A 25,209-nucleotide genomic window follows, 5' to 3' on the forward strand; every position below is an offset into this window, starting at 1 on the left:
TTGAACTTGATCTCTAAGAGCAGCTAACATTGCCTACGAGGTGTCTGTGGGGAGTTCAGGCATCGTCTTATTTCATTATTTCAGAAACCCTATGTGTAGAACCAGGGTTAAAATCTTTATTGCTCCATATCCAAAGTCCTTCTTCTAATCTCCTTGCCATACTTCCTCTAAAACTAAAGATTAGAAAGGTAAACCAGGCATTACTTCAAGTTAACTATTATACCAAAGTAAGACATTAGATATGACACCTCCTAGCTGATCATAACACCTTCTATTTGAAACTACCACCTCTGATAAAGTGGCTCCCTGGAGAAACTACCTCCAGGGCCAGAAAGAGGCTCCTCAAAGTACAGGACAGGGCTGTCGGAAGCCTGCTGTGGTTCCTCTGAATGATTAGATTGTGAGAGATATCCACCGTATCCTAGTTTGAATTTCCTCAGAAACCACAGCAGGGTTCTAAAGAAGTTTCAGAATCAAACGAGAGGTTTATTCTGAGAAAGAAGATATGTCAAAAAAAAGGATGGGATATGGGCATCTGGATCATGTCTTCTCCCTCCTGTAGACTTCTTTCATCTTGCTGCGGTCTACTAGACAGTCCCATCACATGCACAAGGTCTTCCCCTTCGGATTAATTAATCTGAGCAGTATACAGAATGGTATCTCTTTTTTAATCCCAGCACAGACGTAGCCAGCGCCTCTTCACTCCTCAGACATGTGGCGATCAGTCTTGACTCTGTACTTTTGCCCATTATTTCTTTCATCAGAATGTCTCTTTTCCTCTCTCTAGGCTAACTCGTACGCATTCTTTAGGATTCACGACATAAGCTACTTCCTCAATAGACACTTCAGAAGCTATACCTAAGGAAACCACTGGAATAAGAGAGACACTGATAGCAACCTCACTATGAGCACCCTTAAAAGGCACAGCATTAGAGGATTTTAATGTTACTGGTGCCCCGCTGCCATCCCCTCAAACCTGCCACGTCAGGGCTTGCCTGCCCAACTTCCAAGTGCTAGCATCTGCATTGTTTTGCATTGCTCTGTCATGGGGAGACTAGAAGTGATAGGAAACAAAAATATCCACATACCGGTAGCATAACACACCCTTAACCAATAATCGAGGGGTTTTAGTGGGTAAATAGTGAGCTGCCTTGCACACCAGGTGGGATAACTCTGAGAAAGCTGTTTACACTGGTTTCCAGGGTTTCCCCAGAAGGATTAAGCCCCAGTTATCCTGGTGAAAGCTGATTTCCTTTCTTCCTGTGTCTCACTTCCCCACCCATATTTTCTGGGGTCACTTCCCAAATAAAGTACTTACACTTGACTCCTGGCCTCAAGATCTGTTTCTGAGGAAATTCAAACTAGGAAACAGTGGATATCTCTCACAATCTAATCATCAAAATTCCTTGCAAAGCCTGTTCTGAGTTACAGAACACCCTCCTAAATGGAGGCCCCACATACAAGAAGGGAGTATTAATGAGGTTTGTTTTTCATTTCCTGAAAGGGGTTCAAAAGAAGCAGGTCTGGAGAAGATGTCTCCTGAAGGGCTCAGTCATTGTGAGAATTAATGTCTTTTATATCCGGGTTGTTGCACAGCAATAGAGAGCAGGCAATAGAACAAACTCCTGCTGGATGATAAATATAACCATGTGGTTATCATTTCTAGGACTCTCTTACCTCTCTGCCCCAAACCTGACATGATGCTTGGTACACAGCCAGTGTCCAATACATTCTGACTATCATTTAATAAAGATAATCTTTGTAGACCAAACAAGAAATGCAAAGAATATGGTTCATAAGCTGCATAAGACAAGAAAATTAATTCTTCTCTAGAAATAAATTCTCCAGAAGGAACCAGACCTGTCAACACCTTGACTTTAGTCAGTGAAATTGATTTCAGACACATTTGAGTATCTCCTGCCTTTGAATGCATCATTCTTTCTTGGCACATGTTTGATCTACTGTCTTATTGGTATACAGGCTAAGCTGCTGTAAAAAAGCAAATCCTCAAACTATATAGTGTCTTGATACACAAACCTACACTTGTGATAAAATCTAAAAGAACTAAATACACAGATCACACACATAAAAATCAGTACATGTAAAAGTGGGAAAATATGAATATGATCTGTGGATTGCATCAATGTCAATATCTTGGCTGCAATTTTATTATACTATAGTTTTGCCAAATGTTACACATGAATCTACAATTCTCTTAATAAAAATTCAATTAAAATATATAGTATGATAGATATGTAACAGTACAGGTAATCTAGATTGGTGAGACTAGTGAAACAGCTCTACTCCACAAGGTCTTTCAGGGATCCAGGTTCCTTCTACCTTGTTGCTTCAATATCTGATAGAGTACCATCCTCAACACAATGTTGAAACTAAGTCAATGATCAAGTTGAGTTTCGGTCCATGGGAGGAGAGAAAAATAGGCAAGAATTTTCCTTTTAGGCATGTGATGCAGAAATTGCACATATCATTTTCACTCACACTTTACTAGCAAAAACTTAGCCACATGGGCACATCTAGCTTCAGGGGAGGCTGGTAAATGTATTTTTTATTTTGGATGTTTATGTGCTAATAAAAACCATTATTATAAAAGAAGGAACAGATTTTTTAGGATAACAACTAGCAGGCTTCCACAAAGCACACATTGATTTTGTTGGTTGGTGTAGTGAGTATGTACTTTGGTTATGTGCCAAGAATCCATTCATTGGAGGAAACCACATCTGATATGTTTAATAATCTTTCTCTCCAATGATTGAGTGGTACTGAATTCCATCTGTGGTAGGCTGAATAATAGCCTCAAAAATAACCATGTCCTAACCCTTGAAACCTGTGAATGTTACCTTCCATGTCAAAAGGGACTTTGTGCAAAGGTCAAGATGGTGTAGAAGGTAGAGGCTGTGCACACCTCCTCTCACAACCACACCAAAATTATAACAAAACTACAGAGCAGCCAGCGGGTGGAGTCACCTGAGGGCTGGCTGAACAGAAGCCCTACAACTAGGGGCAAAAATAACAGATGACCTCAAACCAGTAGGAGGGGCAGAGATGTGAAACAGCTAGGTTCCACAACCACGTGTGGCAATCGAGAATTGAGAGAGCTGTCTTAGCTGCAGAGCCCCCTCCCCCACTTGATGAGAAAAGAGTCCCGGGCTCACACTGGGCTCCCCAGCCAGGGTTCCAGTGCCAGGAAGAGGCGTCCTCATAACCTCTGGCTATGAAAGCCAGAGGAGATTGTGGTTGAGTGAGATGGAGAACTGCAAGTCACAGACGTTCCTCTTAAAGGGCCCACGCCCAGCCTTACTCACCGACTCACTCGCTCTGAGATCTAATGCTGGGGCAGCTGCTTCAGGGGCACCAGGGACATACGGGGAGGCACTGATTAGTTGAGCTTCAAGGAGAGGACTGGAGGGGCAGCTTTCTCCTGGATAGAAGTGCTGGCAGTATCCATTGTTCCTTTGTTGAGCCTTCCCCACTCCCAGCCTGTGGACATAGGCCCCACGTATCTGAGTCACCATCAACCTGCATAACACAGGTCACTCCACCCTGGGAATTTCCCACTTCTCCCAACTTGTAGGCCCATGCAAGCCACTTCCAGTGATTTATTACATACAAATGGGCTGTCTTGGCTCCTAATGCAGACTTTAAAATCTCTCAAAGGCTTACAAAACCCAAAGAAGCAACATCTGGCCTCAGTGTGTCCTGCACCTCTTACTGAGCAGTGTCAAGCCCCACACCAGTGGCAGCCAGCCTTAGTTTCTGGCTTGGCCTCTCAAGGCACCTATAAGCCCAGCACAGGTGGCAGCCACCTGTGGATTGCTTGGTGACTCTCACCAGGTGGCCTCAGAGGTGCACAGGCTGGGTCGAACTTGGCCTGCAGCTGGATCCCTCCCAGGACTGTGCCACTGGGCCCCATAGCATACTTAATACGTAAAGCCATTCAACTAAGACTGGGAGACTTAGGAGCTCTACATAATACAAAAAAAAAACAGACATAGGGAGGCAGCCAAAATGGAGAGACAAAGAAGCATGTCCCACATGAAAGAAAACAGAACAAACTCCAGAAAAATAATTCACCAAATGGAGATAAGCAATCTAACAGATGCAGAGTTATAAGGATACACAATGAACTTAGGGGAAGAATAGATAAACTCAGTGAGAACTTTAACAAAGAGATAGAAAACTTAAAAAATGGAGATAGAAAACATATTAAAGAACCATAAGAAATGAAGAATACAATATCTGAGGTGAGTACATTAGAGAGAATCAACAGAATGGATGAAGCAGAGGATCAAATCAGTGACATGGAGGATGGAGTAGTGGAGGACACCCAATCAGAAGAACAAAAAGAAAAAAGGATCCAAGAAAATGAAGACAGTTTAAGGAGCCTCTGGGACAATATCAAGCATGACAACATTTGCATTATAGGGGTACCAGAAGGAGAAGAGAGTGAGCAAGGAATTGAAAACTATCTGACGAAATAATGACGAAAAACTTCCCCGACGTGGTGAAGGAAATGGATGTACAACCCCAGGAAGTTCAGAGAGTCCCAAACAAGATGAACCCAGAGTCTCACACCAACACACATCATATTAAAATGCCAAAGTTTAAATACAAAGAGAGAATCTTAAAAGCAGCTAGAAAAAATTAGTTAGTAATGTACAAAGGATCTCCCATAAGACTGACAGATGATTTCTCAAGAGAAACTCTGCAGGCCAGAAGGGCTTGACACAAAATATTCAATGTGATGAAAACCCAGAACCTACAACCAAGATTACTTTACCCAGCAAAGCTGTCATTTAGAATCGAAGGACAGATAGCTTCCTAGACAAGAAAAAGCTCAAGGAGTTCATCACCACCAAACCAGTATTACAGGAAATGTCAGAGGGACTTCTTTAAGAAGAAGAAAATAATATGTATCGAAAATATAAATAAAGAATGGCAATAACTACATCTCTATCAACAAGCACTTCAAATGAAAAAAAATTATTAATGAAAAAAAGAAAAGAAAAAAGAAAAATAATTAAATCTCCAGTCAAAAGATAGGGTAGCTGAATGAATAAGAAAACAAGACCCTTACACAGGCTGCATACAAAGAACTCACTTCAGATTAAAAGACTCACACATGAAAAATAAAGGGATGGAAAAAGATATTTGATGATGGACCTAGAGGGTGTTGTGCTTAGTGGAGTAAATCAGATAGAGAAAGACAAATGCCATATGATTTCACATATATGTGGAATCTAAAAAACAAAGTAAAACACACACACAAAAAACAAGCAAACTCATAGATACAGAGAACATTTGAGGTTTATCAGATGGGTGGAGGACTTGTGTGGGAGGATCAGTGAAAGGGATTAGGAAGTACAAATTGGTAATTACAAAGTAGTCATGGAAATATAAAGTATAGCATAAGGCAGCGGTCCCCAACCTTTTTGGCACCAGAGGCCTGTATTCCTATGAGAATCTAAGGCCCGATGATCTGAGGTGGAGCTAAGGCAGAGATGCTAGTGATGGGGAGCGGCTGCAAATACAGATGAAGCTTCACCTGCTTGCTGGCTGCTCACCTCCTGTTGTGCAGCCCGGTTCCTAATGGACCACAGACTAGTACCAGTCTGCAGCCCAGGGGTTGGGGACCCATGGCATAAGGAATACAGCCAATAATATTGTAAAAACTATGTATGGTGTCAGAGGGGCACTAGATTAATTGTACACCTGAAACTAATATAATATCGTATGCCAACTATAACTGAAAAAGAAAAAATATTATTTTAAAAAGGGGGACTTTGCAAGTGTGATTAAGTTAAGGATCTCGAGATAGGGAAATTATCCTGGATTATCTGTGTGTGCTCTAAATGGAATTATAAGTATCCTTTTGAGAGGGAGGCAAAGGAAGATTAAACTATAGAAGAGAGAGAAGGCCACATGATAGCAATGGAAGCAAAGAGAGATTCAAAGTTGCTATGTTACTTTTAAGATGGAGGAAGGAGCCATGAGAAAAGGAATGAAAAGTATGTGGCTCACTCATAAGCTGCAAAAGACAAGAAAACAAATTCTCCTCTACCACTTTCAGAAGGAACCATACCTGCTAACACCTTGACTTCAACTAAGTGAAACTGATTTCAGATTTATAGGTTCTAGAACTGTAAGAGAATAAATGTCTGTGGTTTTAAGCCACCAAGCTTATGGTATTTGTTACAGCAGCCATAGGAGACTAAAATGCCATCGTAGGGTAAATAATAATCCAATCTCTGTCAATTAGAATATACCATCTTCCAGTTACAATGACGGGTTAAGAAATAATCTCATGACCCATGACTGTCCAATCAGAGCCTTCCTTGGGACTTCTGCAGGAAATAACAGAAAAAAAGTCTTCCTTAAGGATCCAAGGTATTAGGAAGTCATTGGCTTTGATGGTCAATGAATCCCATCTAGTTGACAAAGGAAGATTACCAGCTAACAGTAGCAAGGGAAGCTGAGAGATGGGGGGACAGAGCTCTCATGATGTTTGAGGCCCTGAAGCTAATACCACTTTTTGAGCTTCCAGTTATAGAAGCCGATCATTCCTACCTTTGATTTACCTATATGAGGATGAATTTCTATGATATGCAACCCACAGATAAATGATTAACATAGTTTGTATCCACACTCCTAGATCTCTGAAAACAGCAAAAAACAAAAGTGGCAGAGGTAAGCTTTACCATCTCAGGGGGGTCCTTTGTGTCCTTCTAAGAAAGCTCTAAAGGCCTGAGCCCTAAACAGAGAGCCTTTGATCAAGACACTCAAAACAACATTTAGCTTTAATCAGCACTATTTAAACAGTACAGTGAGAGCATGGGTAATAAGAATGAGATATTTCAAAAGTTTTTAAAAGGAAAAAGAAAAACCATTGACCCAAATAAGACGCTTTATAATTCTGAATAAATGCTAAAAATGCTTATAAAAAATGTTAAGATGCTTAACTGATGAATAAATATAAACATTCATTTTGTTACTTCAGAGTTCTTTATCATGTAATGGGGCAAAACATTTTAGCAAATGCACTATGAGTGATAAATGCTAGTTTCCCTTTCTAAAACAAATCAATTCTTGAAACTATTAACCACCAAATAAATGTAACTCTTTTTTTTTTCTATTTATTTCTCCCCTTCCCGCCCCCTTTTTTTTTAGTAGAAGAAAATAGATTTATGCAAGAAATAGAGCAGCACAGTGGAAGGAACTTGGAATGTAGAGGAAATGGGAGTCAGAAGCCTTGGCTTCTAATCTCAACTCTGTAAATTACTAGTTTTGTGACTTTTGGCATGGGTCTACTACAAGGAATCCCTTACCCATTCTCAGAGAGTTTGTAGTGGTGAACATCTTTTAAGGCAATATCTCTCAGCCTTAACTGTGCATAGAAATTCCCCAGGGAAATTCCAAATTTTGCTGTAATTTTGTAGATGCTTTTCAGGTTTGGAGTGGGACCTGAAATCTGCATTTCTGATAAGGTCTCAGGTGATATTAATGTTGCTGCTTGACGCTTTTGAGTAGCAAGATTTTAGGGCAGCCTCCAGGCGCTCAGTGATTTCTCTTCTCTGGAAACTGCCCCAGTTTATAGCAGTGAGTCATTAATAGCTGTTCTTGTACCCACTTGCCATAGATGACTTCAGAAGAGGTGATTTCTGAGCCAAATTAGGCCAAAAGACCTCACCTGCAAATCTGGTTTTGAAAAAAAAAAAAAGATAGCAAGAGATATGACATTTATTCACTTGCTCATTCAGCAATTAAAATTTTTTTTTTCCTCTGTGTCACATACTATTGTAGGCAGTGGATATACGCCCGTCAATAAAGCACATCTCTGCCCTCATGGCACTTTCGCTCTAGCAATGTACAAGACGAGTTTAGATGGGCTAAGTGTTGTGATGAAATTGCAGAATTTCAAAGGTTGCAGGAGACCTGGTTTAAATACGAGCATTGGGGGAAGCCAAGCTCTTGCTTCCCTTCTTGCAGGAACCTTGGAGGCCACATGTTGAAGACAACAGCATAACAAATGAAACAAGACTGGGTCCCTGTGCAATTATGTGGAGGAGAGCCACTCTCCCCTTCCCTCCAGACCGAATTGGACTATGATGAGAGTGAGAAATAAACTTTTATTGCACTAAACCACTGAGACTTCAGACTTCTGTTATAGAAGCTAGCACTTCTTACTGTAAATACATCAATTGCTCAACTCTTTCTGAGATGCTAAAAGTCGCTTTTTTCACTTAAATTAGCTAGAGCTACTTTCTACTATGTGAAGCCCCAAAATCCTTATGAATAAAATTTCTGTGAGAATCCAGGAAGCAGGTGTGAAAGTACTTTGTAAAGTATAAAGTGTTATACACCTGTGAGTAATTATGACTATAAATTGAATTTTAGGCAATATACTCCCTCTCTGGATATATTAATAGGACAAAGAAATTAAACAGGCATTAACATATCAACCCACACTGAGGTTAATTTCTTTCTCTGGTCATTTCTATCTTCAATTTCTTGTTCAGACCTTTACAAAATCACATTTACTAAATCCCATTAAATAGCAGTGGAAACTAAGGAAGTAATTATAAAATTTGCAATTTCCTTTAAAATAGAAGTGCTTAGATTTTAAAAGTCCTGGGTGGCACAAGAATATTAACATTTAAATTTGTCATACTTATTCTCATGAGCTATCAACATGCGGTAGATCTGGACATCCCTCAGAGGATCTGAAATCTCTAAGGGAAATCTGTCTTTTGTACTGCATCCTCAGAGGAGTGTTTTCTTCCTTGGCTACTGGTCCCAAGACAGGTGGCTGGTCTCCCAAACCCCTCACTAACTTTCCCCTTCCCCTCTTCTAATCTTTGTACGTCCTGGGCAGCCAGCGCAAAACTGTTCCTTAAGACTACTTGGTACAACCATACCTCAGTCTCCTAAGATTTGTGGCTGGATCACAGTTCGGAACAAGGTAGACAGACAAGATCAGAAAGGCCAATGCTGAGGACTTAGCTTCCTTCACCTGGCCTTCAGTTTTCATATCCCAGTGCCTGAGGTTGTCCTTACGACTTTGTGTTCTTAGTTGAAACCTAGCAGTAAATTATATATTTCATATGAGCCTCTTTGAGTCTAAATGTGGCAAGAGCAGCAGATGAAGTCAAAATCTTTACTCTTTGAGATACCAAAATGAAATCCTCCCCAGCCAGGGGTCAATTCGTGTGTGCGTGTGTGTGTGTGTGTACACAGAGCCTGCAACTCTCCAAAGAACCAGACTTCTAATGAGGAGACAAAAGATGGGCCTCTCGAGGACACCTTTGAACGAGGATGCCAATCTTCCTTTTTACATGGCTTTTAAATATTTGGTTCCTTTAGCAACAAAAGTTAGTCCTGGCCTCATTGCCTGCTCAATGACCAGAAAAAGTGGAACTGGAAAAAAAACAGTGAATATCAGGGACACAGGAAAACATATGGACACACATAAATGTGGAAACTTAGAGCTAAATATAGACTTTAAAAGATACAGGGAGAACTTAAAATATATGGGAGTCTCATGGAGCCTCATCCGTCATCCATCCATCCTCCCATCCAAGCAATACTGGCTGAGCTGAGCCCTCCTTTTTATGAGGCACTGTACTCAGCATTGGGGGTGCACAAAGACGGTAGTGGAAGTGAAAAGGCAGAAATTGGACTTGGAAAGAGCAGTAGGCGTGACTCTGTAAGGGCTCCCGTGAAGCTGGAAAACAGTGGGGTGAGCACATGGGAGGGATTCACGGAGCAAACCTGCTGTCCCCAGCACAGGTGAGGGTGGATTAGAAACCTGCACATCAGAGAGATGCCAAGAACTCCCGGCTTCCTAGAGAGGCCGGGAAGTGGCTTCGGGGGGCGGGTCAGACGGCTCTGGAAGCGCCTAGTGGAGGTGGTACGGAGCACTGATGTCTGGGGCTCACTGTGTCGCACAGTTCGCTGTCGCGGCCGTCGTCTACCGCTGCTGTGCCTGGGCCAGGGTGGAGAGGGCCGCCCTGAGCGGACACCCGGTGGGAGCTGGCGGGAGGGCTGCGGCTCCAACGGGCATCGAGGCCTGTGAGAGTGACCCCTTTCTGTACCAGCGCGGGGTGGCAGCCCAGGTGAGACAAAACCAGTGGCAGGTGGTAAGCAGCGCTGTAGTGGGTAAGGCTGACCCAGCTGGCGAAAAACCCTCTGCTACGGAGCCAGGCCTTCTAGCTTGGTTTTCTAGAATGTTCCCAAGGCCTGAAACACTGGCTAGCCCCTGCTTCTCTTCTTATCCCCCGTCCCCCACCCCGGGTTGGTTTTTAAAGATAGCAGGCCGCAAGCTCAGAGATCTCAGCTTGCATTCACATCTTTTGTTTTCATCTCAGTGTTTTGAAAAGATTATGACAAATGATTCTGGTTTCTCATTTAAAGTGGCGATGTAAAGTTCCCATTTAAAATGGATGTATTTCTAGTAAAAAGGTAAGTAGACTTAAGTAAAACATAATAGGTAACCAGCAGTACCAGTTGTGACAGAAATTATGAAGATGGTAAGTGAACAACACTGCATTGTCCCAACCGAGCTGGGGAGTCCTATAGACGTTACTTCAAGTCCTGGGTTTAACTCAGCCACTTATGACCTGCTTCATTTGTGAGCCAGTTTCTTTCATTTCCTTCCTTCCTTCCCCATTTGTGAGCCAGTTTCCTTCCTTCTTTCCTTTCTTCCAGCTTTATCGAGATGTGATTGGCATATAACATTGTGTAATTTTAAGATGTACAACATGATTTGATACATGTATATACTGTGGAATGATAACCACAATAAGCTTAGTTAGCATCTCATCACCTCGCATAATTAGAATTCTTGTGTGTGGTGAGAACGTTAAAGATCTCTTTTAGCAACTTTCGAGCGTATAATGTATTGTTAACTGTAGTCACCATGTTGAATAGTAGATTCCTAGAACTTATTCTATCTTATAACTGGAAGTTCGTACCCTTTGACCAACCTCTCCCCATCCTCACATCACCACTACCCCTCCCCCCAAGCCCTGGTAACCATCATCCTACTGTTTCTATGAGTTCAGCTTTTTATAGATTCCACATGTAAGTGATATACAGTATTTGGCTTTCTCTGTCTGACTTACTTCGCTTAGCATGATGCCATCAAGTCTATTCGTGTTGTCACAATGGCAGTATTCTTTTTATGGCTGAATAATGGTCTCTTGTTTATATATACCACATTTTGTTTATCTGTTGATGGACACTTAGGCTGTTTCCATGTCTTGGCTATTGTAAATAATGGCGCAGTGAACATGGGGTGCAGATATCTTTTTGAGATGGTGATTTCACTTCATTTTAGCGAGGACGAAATAGGATCAGAGAGATTCAGTGGCTGACCCACAGTCACACAGGGAATTGGTGGGAGAGCCAAGCCTAGACCCTGATTTTCTGATTGCCAACCTAGAAAGCTTAACCTTGCATATCTACTGCCCCTACCTCATGGGAGGGGATGAGGCACCTCCTCCCTGCCCCTCTGGGTATTGGAGGGGCCTGTATGAAATTGCAAATATGTTAGCTGTGAAAGCCCACCCAGGACTCAGGTCAGTAAATTTGGAATTAACAAATTAGTACCCATCTCAGAGGGTTGTTAGCACCAGGGGAAATAATTTCCTGGAAGGGGCTTAGTACAATGCCTGGCACACAGTAACTGTGTTTAATAAGTGGCAGCTGATACTACTTGGATATGTTGAAGTGGCAGACATGCTGAGCTCGAGAGGGAAGTTCAGTGTAGTTCTTGCAGATACAGCCGAAAGGGGCATTTGAAAAGGTTGCAGAGTACATATTCCATTTGGATTTACTGGGTCTACAGTCTGCCAGATACTCTTTGTCACTGCAGATATTCCTGAGAAATGGCCTATGCTTGCATTGAGTTTATGTGGTAGTTTAGGAAGCCTATGGGAAATACCAATTATAAAATTATTTAATTACTTTTGCCATAAGCATCATGAAGAATTGCCAGGATCTTTTCTGCAATATTTGGGTAAAAGGAATTTGAGTGCGTAGCTGGACAAGAAGATTTGACACACTTAATTAGGGTGATGAGAGTTAGACAGCTGCCCTGCCACCTTCAGTTACGTTCAAAGCAGTGTGCACAAATACCATTATCCATTACGAGTATCGACTTTCCACTTGGTGTTATGCCCTTCATTAAGTTTCTTCCCAAATGTGTTTGGCCGTTTTGGTTTTATACCTCACATCCCTTTTACCTGTATCAGGGTTATTGTCCTTATCATCTCTAACAATTATTCATCTTTATTGCTTTGACTGCTTTATATTAAACACAAATAATTTTCAGATCATGCATGGAATTTGAACAGCACCATTTCTAAGCCTTCTACCTTCAATGTGTTTTCCTGCTCTCAGTACAGTAAATATATAGTTACCTTTTGCCTCTAGTCAGTACTTGGACAGGTCATTTGAAACATGCCGTCATAGGGTTAAACTATACCTGGAGATATTTTTGTCTTTCTTAAAGAAAATACAGTAATTTTTATTTTTATGAAAGCAGTCTTCAGTTCTATTTCATACTCTAGTGGCACTTAGATTTGTATATTGCATTATAATACCAGAAGGTTAGTAACATCATCATCTTGAACTCTTGGGATGAAGGAACTGTGTGCATAATCTAAGGTTCTTATTACTGATCCTTAGCATTTAATTAGGTCTTTGTAAATGTAAAGCACTCCTAGTCATTTTTATGAGTTTCTTCTCATAACTTCCCTGTGAGATGTCAACTTTATTACCCTCACTTTATCTTTGTATTTTCAAGAGGTCAGGCAGGTTTAAAATTTCATTTTTTCCTGTTTGTAATTAAGATTCCTTTTTCTTGATCATGGATTTAACTTTAACCTGTATCCACTGAAATGACTGCTCAGGTCAAATGTGACCTTTCCCCCCCACCACACTCTCATTCAGAGGAAAGCAATTACTGAGCAAAGCCACGTTTTGAAAGAGCCTTACAGCAATTGCAATTATAAATGCCGGTCTGAGTGCCCACCCTAGAAGGAATCAGGTGAAAACGAATTAATAAAACAGAAGCCATAAAGTATATAAAAATCAAGCAGCTGATTGAAGAAAATCTATACTTTTTTTTAAAATCCTTCTGGCTTAATGTTTATGGAAATTTTTTGTAGTTTCCTGCAAAATGTGTTTACTGCAGCTTTTCTGTGCAATTGTAGGGAGCCAGAAAGAGAGGAGGTGGCTTCTGGGAGGTACCATTAATAGCTGGTAATCTACAATCTATGATGGTTTTTCTGACCTGGTAGAAGCTTTTCCTTGCTGTTTATCCTGCTAAATCCTTGATTTTTCCTTACTGGTTGCCACCTTTCTCTTCTGACCTTCCTGATCAGGTCAGTTATATAAGTTCTTGCCTCAGATCATTCTGAAATTAGTTGGAAGGTAATGAGGAGTAGCATAAATAAGCTGATGGGTATTCTGAACCATTAATAGTTTGAACTTGTACATCTCCAGCATGGGTAATATGCACATGAGCTGTGTGGTCTTGAGCCTAGACTGGAATGTGCAGATTTAAAAACGAAGACTAATTAGAGCTTAGGGAGAATTTCGGTTGGAATTTTCTTAATTGGACTCTTTGAGGCCTTGTCCATTGTCTGAATCCCTTACAGTGGAAGGCTTGTAGAGATATTAAGAATATCTTAAACTTTGTTATCTCGTATCCTACTAATGAAAACTTTACTAACCAGACAGAACATTCCTAAAACCTGTGAGTGCTTTTTCAGTTAATGACAACACCTCCCTCAAACTTCACCTGGACACTCTCTGCTGCTGCGTCATTCGGTTGCTTGCCAGCTCCCATCCTCATTTCAACTGAGCACAGTGGCATTTTGTCCTCACCGAAAGCACTGTAGCCCATATCCTCATCACTCCTTACCTAGACCGTTACCTGTTTCCAGGTGCTTCCTCCTGCAGGGAAAGCTTAGTCTTTCCCAAGCACCAAGTGAGCGTGCCATTCTGTAAACCTAAAAAGGCTTTCTATTGTCTACAGAATAGAATTCAGACTCCCCTAAAGGGAACTCAAAGCTGACTCCAACCTAACCCCAGGCCATCCTCTGCCCTAAATCACCAGCTACGTGCTTTGTCTTCAGTTTGCACACTGGCCACAGCAGACTTACCATATTAGTCACTCACACCAGGCTTCCCTGTTGCCATTTCATTCATTTATGATGCTCCCTCAGCCTGTAGTAACCCTCTGCCTCAACTGAGCCCACTCAATTCTTCCCATTGTTTCATTCAGCTCTAATGCTCACTCTTTGATGAAGTCTTCGCTGATCTGAACAGGATCAATTTCTCCTCCCACCCCACCTCAGTGCTCCCCACAGCACCTTGTTTACGCTGACATTATTACAGTAATCTTGTTTTCTCCTTTTGCCTTGAACTTTAGATATTTGCAAAAGCCTCTCGCCTTCATTGTAAGCTCCAGGATGCAGGAGATCTGTCTCATTTGGCTTTATGTCGTTTTTATTGCAGAACTTTTTAGGAGATAAGCTAAATCAAAATGGCAGTGTTAATTGGCATATATAACAATGACTCTTAGACACTGCAGGGCCCTGCATAATCCGTGCCCATCAGAATCTTACAAAATCAGATGTCATTCACAGTGTTTAAAGTCATCCATAAATTCAGCACATATTTGTTGAACACCTACTGTGTTCTAGATTCTGGTAAGGATATACCAGTAAAAAAGGCCGAAGGACTCAGTTGTCATGGCACTCATGTTCCATTGGAAGGAGATCAACAGTAATTTTAGATAGTAAAATGTGCCATGAAGAAAACAAAGCAGCATTTACAGTAAGGGAGGGCTGTTTTAGGTAGAGTGATCAGAGAAATCTCGATTGGGTAAGTGACACTTGAACAGACCTAAACATTGACAAAGATGCAACCAGGCAATGATCTGGTCCAGAAGTATTTCACACTGAGGTGAAACAAGTGTGCGTAGACTTCAAGGCACAAATGATCTTGGCATCTTTAAAGAAAGGGAAAAAAGTCCAGGTGATTGAGGGTAGAGTACTAATGGTGGAAGAGTGTGAGATGAAGTCCGAGAGGGATATTACCACCAGGTCCTGGAGGTGAAGGTAAGAAGTCTGGATTGAAACCTCAGTGAGTCTACAGCCATGCTACCCTGAACAAGCCCAATCCCATCTGATCTTGGAAGCTAAGCAGGGTTGGGCCTGGTTAGTACTTGGATGGGAGACCACCTAGGAAGACCAGGTGCTGTAGGCAAAAAAAAAAAAAAAAAAGGGATTGATTGTAAGCTGACAAGGTCCTTGCAATCTGTGAAGTCAACCAAGGGCTGCCTCGCCTAAAAAAAACAAGAAAGAAAGAAACCTCAGTGACTGACATCTATGGATAGTATTTAGCTAGAAATAGCACCTGTAACAAAGTCATGTGATTATGTTAAATACTAGAATTGACTACACTTAGTTTTATGACTACTTCAAATCCAAATGGGAGTGGTCTGTACTCAGAAAAGAATAGAATTATAAGGACACCGTTAGGTAGATTAAAGGGATGCTGGTCCGTTCATTCTTTACGCATTGTCTCGTAAGCACAGCTATGGAATTGCTGAGTCAAACCTTTGGAATCCATCAGCCATCCATCACATCATTTGTTCAATTTTCCTAATATTTATCACTCTTTTTCTGTATACCTTCAAGCCACTGACGGTCACTTGCCGAATCTTGTCTTCAGTTGTCACATAAACTGATTTCTGCATGAATGATCTGATTAGTTTTCCTGGCAATCTGGTCTGCTTTAGTACACTTATCCAGAAGAACTTGTCAAACTTTTTGTAACCCTGTGTGTTTGAGAGAACTAATTATTGTATGTGGGAGTGTAATAGAATAATCGAATCCCTAAACTCTAGAGCTTGAAGAAAATGGAATTCAAGAAATTAAATCCGTGGAGCGCCCATCCATGCCAGGCATTTTGCTGAGCCTTTTTTATATACTATCCCATTCAGTCTTCATAAGCCTGTGAGTTTATTATCAGCTCTACTTTTTAGATACAGCAGCAGGCTCAGAGGGATTAACTTGTCCAAGTAGAGACTGCTTGCAATCTCCCTGCCTAACCACACCTCTGAGTATCTCCACTAATTTGAGCGAGTGAGCATGTATGTTCCCAGTGCATTTGAGGACCTGCATTCCCCCTGTTCTATTTCTTTTTAAGTGGAAAGAGTTAAGCGGCCCAGTTTTTTGCTTATGTTGTCGTGTTCTTGAGAGAATGGATTCTTGGAGCCTTGAGAAAATATTATAAATATTTTTATAAGCTATAATTTGTAACAATAATTATTTTGGCACAGAAGAGGAGGGAGAGAGAAGTGAGACCCCCATAGGCATTGAGCACATGCAGTACTTACAAGATATCCTGGGGCTGGGAAATGTGGTTTGCTATATTAAGGACATTTTTGACCCCTATTTTTTTTTTTTTAAGTATCGGATTAATAAAACATCAGTATTAAACAAACCATGCTGGAGTATGCTATTTTAAGCAAAAGATGTTGGAAATTTGCTTTAGAGTTCTGTTCTTGATTTTTTTTGGTGCATGAGAGAAAAGGCCTCTCCCTACCAAATTTGAATGAATTCTTTTCAAAAAGGCTCTAATTTTTTTCCCAGATATTAAATGTAAGAATAATGCCTTACATTTGTAGAGCACTTTGTGGTTTTCAAAGCACTCCCCGGTAATTATGTAATTTAACCTTTACAGTGACCTTGTCAGGCAGGCAAGGCAGATATTTCTGCCCTCATATTACATAAGAAGAAATTTGAAGCCCAAAAGTGAAAAGGAGGAGTGGTTGGCTAACCTCACACAGCCACGACTAGAACCTAGGTCTTAGCTTTTCTTTCTACTAGAGCATACTGCCTTTTTCTTTTTGTTAACCCCGGATTGGAGACAATCACATTTGCATTTGGATCAGTAACAATGTTGCATAATTCTTTTATTATAGATCCAGTTATCTTTTGACTGCCACATACAGACTCCCAAAAATCTCCGAAGGAAGGTGTCCTCATTACAGGAGGAGGTGGCTATTTTGGTTTCTGGTCAGTGCAGTTATTAAATATGTCCCTGGACTTATTTTACTGGTAGTTGCTGGAAAAAGTATAGCTTTCAACTCTGACATTAATATAGTGTAGACTTTTACTTGTTTGTATAGTGTTAAGCCAGGAAAGGACTATTTTGCCCACTGTTCAGATACTGAAATTGAGAACTGCAGATATATTCTACCTTAAGAAAAATTCTTTATAAAGCCATTAACTTGGAGAGGAGAGATACTCACATGACCAGAAACAATTTAAAATAATAGTGATTCTTTCACAGTTATGTTATCATCCATAAATATTCCAAAGAATGTATGGTGGATCCTAGAACAGAGGGGAAAAAATGTGACTTGTAGATGCTACCATCTTTGAAGATAAAGCCTCTTTCATTGTAATTTAAGTAGATGTGAGGATTCTCATTTTTTAATATTTGCATAGGTAAGACTTACCCCCAATGAACATGTAAAGTGAGAGACACAGGATAAGCCAAGGAGATTTAGTAAATTATCTATACACTTCTCCTAGGCATAGCTTAATAGTGATTTGATCTAACTTTTACTCTTTTTCATTTCAGCCTAGGCTGTGCTCTGAACCAGAAAGGGGTCCATGTGATTCTGTTTGACATCAGCAGCCCTGCTCAAACCATTCCAGAAGGAATTAAGTTTATATATGGAGACATTCACCACTCCCTGATATAGAGAAAGCCTTCCAGGATGTGGATGTCACTTGTGTGTTCCATATTGCCTCTTATGGTATAGCAGGGCAGGAGCAACTGAATCGAAACCTGATCGAAGAAGTCATTGTGGGGGGCACAGACAACATCCTCCAGACTCGCAAGAGGAGAGGGGTGCCAAGATTGGTTTACACTAGCACTTTCAATGTCATCTTTAGAGGTCAAGTTTTCAGAAATGGAGATGAGTCTCTGCCTTACTTATCTCTTCACCTCCATCAGGATAACTACTCTCAGACCAAATCTATTGCAGAGAAGAAGGTGCTGGAGGCCAGTGGTACAGTGCTGGAAAGAAGTGATGATATCTTGAACTTGTGCTTTGAGGCCAGCTGGCATTTATGGGCTTAGAGAACAAAGGCACCTACCCAGGCTAGTGAGCTACATTGAGAGAGGCCTGTTCAAATTTATGTACAGGGATCCCAGGAGCCTGGTTGAATTTGTCCATGTGGATAACCAGGTGCAGGGTCACATTCTGGCCTCAGAGGCCCTGAAAGCTGACAAGGGCCACATTGCCTCTGGGCAGCCCTACTTCATCTCAGATGGCATACCCGGGAGCAACTTTGAGTACTTCTGGCCTTTGAGGGCTACCCGTTCCCATTCACTCATCTGCCCTTGACCTTCCTCTACTGCTTCGCTTTCCTAATAGAGATGGCCCACATCAGTTTGGGTTGACTCTACAACTTCCAGCTCTTCCTCACCTGCACTGAAGTTTACAAAACTGACATTACACATTACTTTAGCCTAGAAAAGGCCAAGAAGGAGCTAGGTTATGAGGCTTGGCCATTTGACCTCCAGGAAGTAGTTGAATGATTTAAAGCCCATTGTCACTTCTAAGAGTTGTGACTCTGAGTGTCTTGTTTGGGATGGGCTGTTAGTCTTACTCTTGGTTATAGCAGTTCTCACATGGCTGTCTTCTGTGATTCTATCACTATGGAGGAAGAGAGAAAAGTAAAGAGCCGATCACACTTGCTGAGATAATTTTCATGAAACGTGAGTTTTAAACTATAGATAGTTACAGATAGCTGGTGCCAAATTTTGGCTCCTCAAATTGCTACTTAAGAATAGATTCTTGGATTACTTCTTCATTTCTTACCTCCTTGCACTAATCCTGATGGGAGAAAAAAGAAGCAAAGATAAATTCGAAATTTTGTTTCTTGTGTTCTCCTTTAGATGAGTGCAGTAGAAGTCATTTTGGAGCTATAGGCCTAAATTTACTTAAATTGGAAGTGTCTTAACCTGAATTCCTCAGAAGCCAGAAACATACTTACTTCCATTCCACAGACTCTGCGTCTACTTAGAATGGACTAAAACACACACTGATATGGGAATGGCAAAACACTAACAGGCATGAAAATGCGTGAAAAACACCAAATTGAGCTAGGTCCCTACAGACTAACCCTCTGAGGAGATGGTGACTGTTGTAGGGGAGGCATCAGCTGTTCACTGCGTAAGTTTAGGAATTAGTTTTTGTCCTTTGTGATATAGGGCATTACACCTGTGTGACCACATGCTAATGTTTGATGTTTAAACAAATAGACTTTATCTAACCTCATAAGATTTTTTTGAGGATCAAATTAAACATGGCACATAAAGTGCTATTCAACACAGTTAAGCCATTATTTTTATTAACATTGTTACTATACGTTCCTTATGAGGATTTTCTTCCTCGGGGTGTTCTTTATAGAGGGGGCTGTTGCTGCTAACCTTTCTGGAATGCCGTTGTGGTATGCCCTCCAAGTCTGTAACAAATGTATTCGAGTATACTCAGTATAAAGTTTTGGTCTCTGAGGATAGATTGAAGTTTAGGAAACAGCTACAAAACTGATGATTAAGGAAGATGATTAAGCTGATGATGCCATTTCCAATTAAAAATGAAGGATTTGTAAACTAATGGACGGGTTTTCTTAGTGGGAAGAATTTTGGTTCTCTAAAGGCAATTTCCAATGAGGAGTGTTTTGAACAATGGCTGTGTTGAGTAGCCACCCTCGGGGCCTGCCTTGGAAGACATTCAAGTTGTCCTGCTGGACCGGAACCAAAGTGGAAAGAAGATAGACAGCCTTCACCCCTCCATGATTCCAGCTACCAAAAGGACAGTATTAGAACATTATAAAACATTATAGCTTGCTGTGGAAAGTAATGTTACAGTTGTTCTGAGAGTATGTAGAAGGAGGATGCTAGATGAACAGTCCCGAGTGAATGTTGCTTGGATGTTTTGGAAAAAGAGCTCACCTTGATACCAGAAGATATGCAACCATGAATGTTTTATGTGGCCTTCACCAAGTAACTGAAGCCTCTTATGCCTTAGTTCCCTCATTTAGGAAATGGGAACGACTGTATTTGCCCCCTCTATAAACCCACCTACCCACCTCACACGGTTTGTTGTGGTAGGGTGAAAATACTTTTAATATATAAATTGCAGCATAAACGTGGTGGTAGTGATTGTTTTGGGTAAAATATTTTTGGAGTCTTATAAGATGCTTTTGCTTTTTAGTCTGGAGGTAACATGAATGAGCATCTATAGCATATCTAACATTGCAGGTGCTATGGGGCAGGTTTCTCTGCCCTTTACAGACTTACAGTCTAGTAAGGCCATGGTGTGTCCATATGAGAAGGTCACTGATAGACCAGATAAGTACAATAAAACATCCATTGCCATTGAGAGGTATCACAGACTTTCAAAATATGTTTTTAATGAAGTTCTTTAAAAGAATGATAGATACTTCCCCGTTTTCTCAAATCAAGTATGCTGAGCATAGTAGAGTTTTGCTTATTTTTGGTTTTGTTTTCCACAGTCAAGATATTTCAGTGAAATTCAGGAGCAATATCTGGGCTTTATTGTCGTCCAAGTACAAGACATTTGGCCATTCTACAACGTTTGACACAATCGTCCACTCTCTCCTTGAAACATAGTCCATTTACTCACACTCTTCTGGCCTTTCTCTTTGTATTACCTATTGTTACATAACAAATTACCCCAAGACATTATCTTAAAGCAACAAACATTGCCTCCTAGTTTCTATGGGTCAGGTATCAGAGTGCAGTTTAACTGGGTAGCTTTTGCTTAGGATCTCTCTTGACGGTCACCTCTTGGTGTTGGCTGGCACTGCAGTCACCTGAGAGCTTGAATGAAACTGGAGCATCTACTTTCAAGATGGGTCATCCACACAATTGTTGGCAGGAACCCTCAGGTCCACACCATGTGGGCATCTCTATAAGACTGCTTGAATGTCCTGACGTGGCAACTGGTTTTCCCCAGGGCAGGTGATCCAAGAGAGCAAGGTGGAAGCTGCAGTGTCTTTCATGACTTAGACTCAAGTACACACTCTCACTCCACAATATACTGGTTACACAGGTCAATCCTACTCAGTGTGGGAGGGAATTACCCAAAGATGTGGATACCAGAATGTAAGGAACATTAGGGGCCATCTTGGAGTCTGGGCTCCTGGCTCCACCCTCTGAAATCATCTTTCCTTTTCCATGAAAGGTAGCCCATATTTATAGCTATATAGCCTGCTTCTACCAGGTAGAATTTGGGGGGGCCCAAAAGCCTCTTTACATATTGTGCTGTATCTCTTTCAGTTCAAGCTGATACTGCTTTGTAAATATAATTATTTCGAGTACTTTATGTATCCCCTGTTAGTCTTATCACACTTCATCAGGTAAAACTCACACCCACGAATTTCTTTGAGGTAAGTCCTTCTCTACCTTGGACTTCTGCTCAGATTGCTGAGGGACAATACCCTTAAGATTCTTATTGTCGAAACAGCTCTCTGAGGTACCACCTTAGGTCTCTCTGAGGTCTTAAATGGTTTTATAGTTACAGCCTCAGGCATGCTCTGTCATCTCTACAATAGCACATTAGCTACACATTACCTATTCCGTGTGGGAGGAGACCACACAAGGACATGAATGCCAGGAGGTGGGGATCATTAAAGGCCATGTTGGAGTCTGATACCACACTCCTTCGTCTCCTCGGTTCTCTTACCTCCTCCACTCCCACTTTAAATGGTCGATTTCTTCAGTGCTCAGAACTAGGCCCCCACACTTTCTCCATAAGTGATCTTGTCTAAGCCCCTGGCTTTAATTTCCATCTCTATTCCAAACATATACCACTACATTTATAGTTCTAGCCCAGACCATTCTTCTGCACTCCAGACCCATCTAACTACCTCTGCATCTCCGTCTGGATATTTCACATGTACTTTTCAGTCAGCATCCAAAATGGAATTCAGTCCCATCAAATTCTTACAGGCTTTCATTCCTTAGCAAATGTCACCTGTATCATTGAATTTCTCATGCCAGAAATCAGGGATAATCTAATCTCTGTCTCCTCTTAACTTGACACACCTAACCTGCCTTTAAGCTCGTTGATTCTACACTCTGCTAATGCTCAAAGTTGCCCCGTATACAGGTGTTAACCTCTCTCCCCTAAACTCCAATAATAACCTCTTTTCTCTTCCACCTGCATCCACTCTTGCCTCCCTTCAATCCATTCTCCACATGCTAAGCAGAGTGATGCTATAAAGATGTAAATTTGTGTCACTTCCCTGCTCAAAACTCTCCTTGAGTTCAGATTGAAAATCTTTGATGTGACCTAGGAGGCCTTACCTGAATCAGGCCCCTGCCTACTGCTCCATGCTCATCTCAAGTCATACTTCTTTGCCAAAACTACACCAGTTTCTTGCAGGTTTCTGAGTTCTAAGTTCCTCAGGACTCCCACTCTTTTTTTTTTTAACTGTATAATGTTTATTTCATGTTTTAGTTTAAATCTCTTTCCAGAGGCCTTCCATGATCGCAACAATTTAGATTTGGTCCTCCTGCTACAAATTCTTATAGCACACTACTTTTCTTTTATAGCCTTTATCACAAGCTGTAATAGTAATTATTTGTGTAATGCTGGTAAGCTCCCTGAAAGCAGGAGCTTCATCTTGCTTACTACTGTATCCCTACTGCCTAACACAAAACAGGAGCTCAGTATTTGTTGAGTGAATGCTATTTTCCCCCTTTAAAAAAATTTTTTTTTTTTTTTTGGTTTCTAATTTACTTTTTCTAATCTGTTGAAGACTGGGGAAAAAATAGCCATTGTGCTAGAATTATGTGTAAACTAAGTCAAGATGAGATGAGGCCATTCTCCATGTGACATGGTGGAGTTATCAAACGCTGTAAGATGTTCAGAGAAGGGGGAGGGATGTGGATTGAGTGGAAAGTTATTTCTGCTCCCTCCACATCTCAACTGAAAACTGACCACTTTAAGGAACTCAGTCTATTTTCTGAAAGCTAACTCCCTTCCTTTCTAAGGCCAGGAGATATTGCTGTTAAGGAATTTCCTTAGCTCTAGGGTTCCCAGCTGCCCACACCTGCCATCAAGCTTGGATTGAATTCCCATACCTGCATAAAATTATGAATGCTTGTGCTTGTGCATGTGGGGACACCCCTAGACACCTGGACATAAGCCACCCAGCACTGCCACCCCAAGATGGGCAGTTATCCATTAGCCCGATGAAGGATCACATCACTGGACAAAGAGCCGTGTAGTGGAGCACAAAGGTAATGCCCAAACTGCCCATGCCTTAAAAAAAAAGAGGGGCCTAGCAGGCCTGTTCAAACATTTGGTTTCTTTACTGCTTTTCTGGTCAAGGTTGGCAGATGGTGGAACGTTAGGAAAAGTAGCCATTACTATAGGCAAATAACTAATTCTAGCACCACGTTACGTAAGTTATAATATTTCTCAAGCCTGCAGAATAAGCTTAAAAATTCTTTTCAAGAAAAGGTTTTATTTCCCTCAATCACCTAACTTGGTGATGATGAGAAAGCCTGTATCGCTTTGTCATAGATTTAATGTTTACTAACATTGTCGCGGCATCTCCGACTTGAATTCCTTTCCAAATCCCCGGGAGCTCACCTAGCCTCAGAGATCAGATAATAGAAGCAGCCTGCGAAATTCTACCCCCAGACTCCACCCAGCTGTGTACCCTGGGGCTAATGGCCCCCTTGTTAGCTAGCGTTGGCAGCCAACACCAGCAGTTGGTGTCTTTTTAAAATTGTCACTGTTTGCTAGCATCCCTTGCTTCAGAGAATGACACCCCATTCCCCTTTATGATGAGGGAACCCCATTCCCAGACCTTCCATGGGGTTGACCTTCTGATTGGCAAGGCCTGGCCAATCAGACGACTGCTGTCCTTCTGACCGCAGTCATTGGGACAAGGTGGACCAATCAGCGTCCTCTCCTCAACTTTTCTCCGGGGCCTGGGTGGAGAAAGTTCTTTCTGTGGTGGTCGCTTCCTCGGGAGGTTAGGCTTTGGGGTTGCCGCAGGCTCTCCTATGGCGAAGGACATACCGAGCTCTGATAATGTTGTTTGGGCTCCGGCCTCCTGCCGTGCATTAAGAACAGCGGAACCAAGAAACAGAGAGAGAAGGTCTTTGAAGACATCATTGGGGCTCTGCCACCCAGCCATGCCCAAGGCGAACTTCACCCTGGATCGCCTTGTCCTGTGAGTCTTCATACATTTTCTTTTCTGCTTAGTCTTTTGAGTTGGATTTTTCTCCATGAATTGGAAAAGGTCTTTGCTTCTAGTCTCCACAGTCCACTCCTGGCACAGGTGATCACAATCTGTGGTTTCCAAGGGCACTCATTCTCCATTCACCTGTGTGCTGTCTTCCTTCCAAAAGGGGCCGTCTTTTAGCCCCTGGGGAACTGAACATTTGCTGGAGTTCTTCCAGAATTGAACTCATCTCCTTTTCCAGAATCATATATATTGGGCTGGACCCACCTTTTAGAGTCTGATTCAAACTCTCCTGTTCTATGACAAGAAAATGTCTTGACAAAGTGATTTCTTACCCCAGAATTTTGGCATCCCGTGAGGACATGTCTATTTTGTCACTTTCTATACATAGAGAACACGGAACAGTCCCTTCATCTGCCCAGTAAGTGCTCGTGGGTTGGCCGAATGCATTTACCAGCCAGGTGTTTTCATCTGAATTTATGACTCTGATGTCCCCCAGTTATCCCTTCCTTTAAGTCTCTAACTCCCAGACCTACCTGAAAATAAGAATACTGGAGACCCAAGTTTAAAAAAAAAAAGAAAACAAACACCATTATTTAATACCGTATTGTTATCTACAGCCATCATGCTGCACGTTAGATTTCTAGATTTATTTTAGGTGCTCTCATCACAAAAGAGGTAACTGTGTGAAGAGAAATGTTAATGAGCTTGACTGTAGTAATCATTTCACTTTCTATATGTGTATCAAATCATGTTGTACCTTAAATATATACAATTTTATTTTAAAAAGCAAATAGAGTGCAGAGGGGAGATGTCATGCAGAATAGCAGAGTGGGCAGCTCTGGGGGCCAGTCCTTTCACCAGAACA

At 41.4% G+C, this 25,209-nt stretch overlaps 1 protein-coding gene and 1 non-coding gene across 2 annotated transcripts; both read left to right on the forward strand.

Annotated features, from left to right (window-relative positions):
- The first annotated feature begins 9,938 nt into the window (after nt 1-9,938).
- Nucleotides 9,939-18,790, forward strand: SDR42E1 (short chain dehydrogenase/reductase family 42E, member 1). Its single transcript, XM_039888515.1, is given in 7 exon segments — nt 9,939-10,173; nt 17,048-17,111; nt 17,683-17,792; nt 17,795-18,146; nt 18,148-18,416; nt 18,419-18,665; nt 18,667-18,790. Coding segments are annotated over 7 exon segments (1,401 nt in total).
- Nucleotides 15,176-15,294, forward strand: LOC120581011 (5S ribosomal RNA). The gene has a single exon (XR_005647136.1). It is a non-coding gene; the product is annotated as a 5S ribosomal RNA (ribosomal RNA).
- Nucleotides 18,791-25,209: the final 6,419 nt, after the last annotated feature.

Source organism: Pteropus medius, unplaced genomic scaffold, assembly GCF_902729225.1.
Source record: "Pteropus medius unplaced genomic scaffold, Ma_sr-lr_union100, whole genome shotgun sequence".
Classification (NCBI taxonomy): Eukaryota; Metazoa; Chordata; class Mammalia; order Chiroptera; family Pteropodidae; genus Pteropus; species Pteropus medius.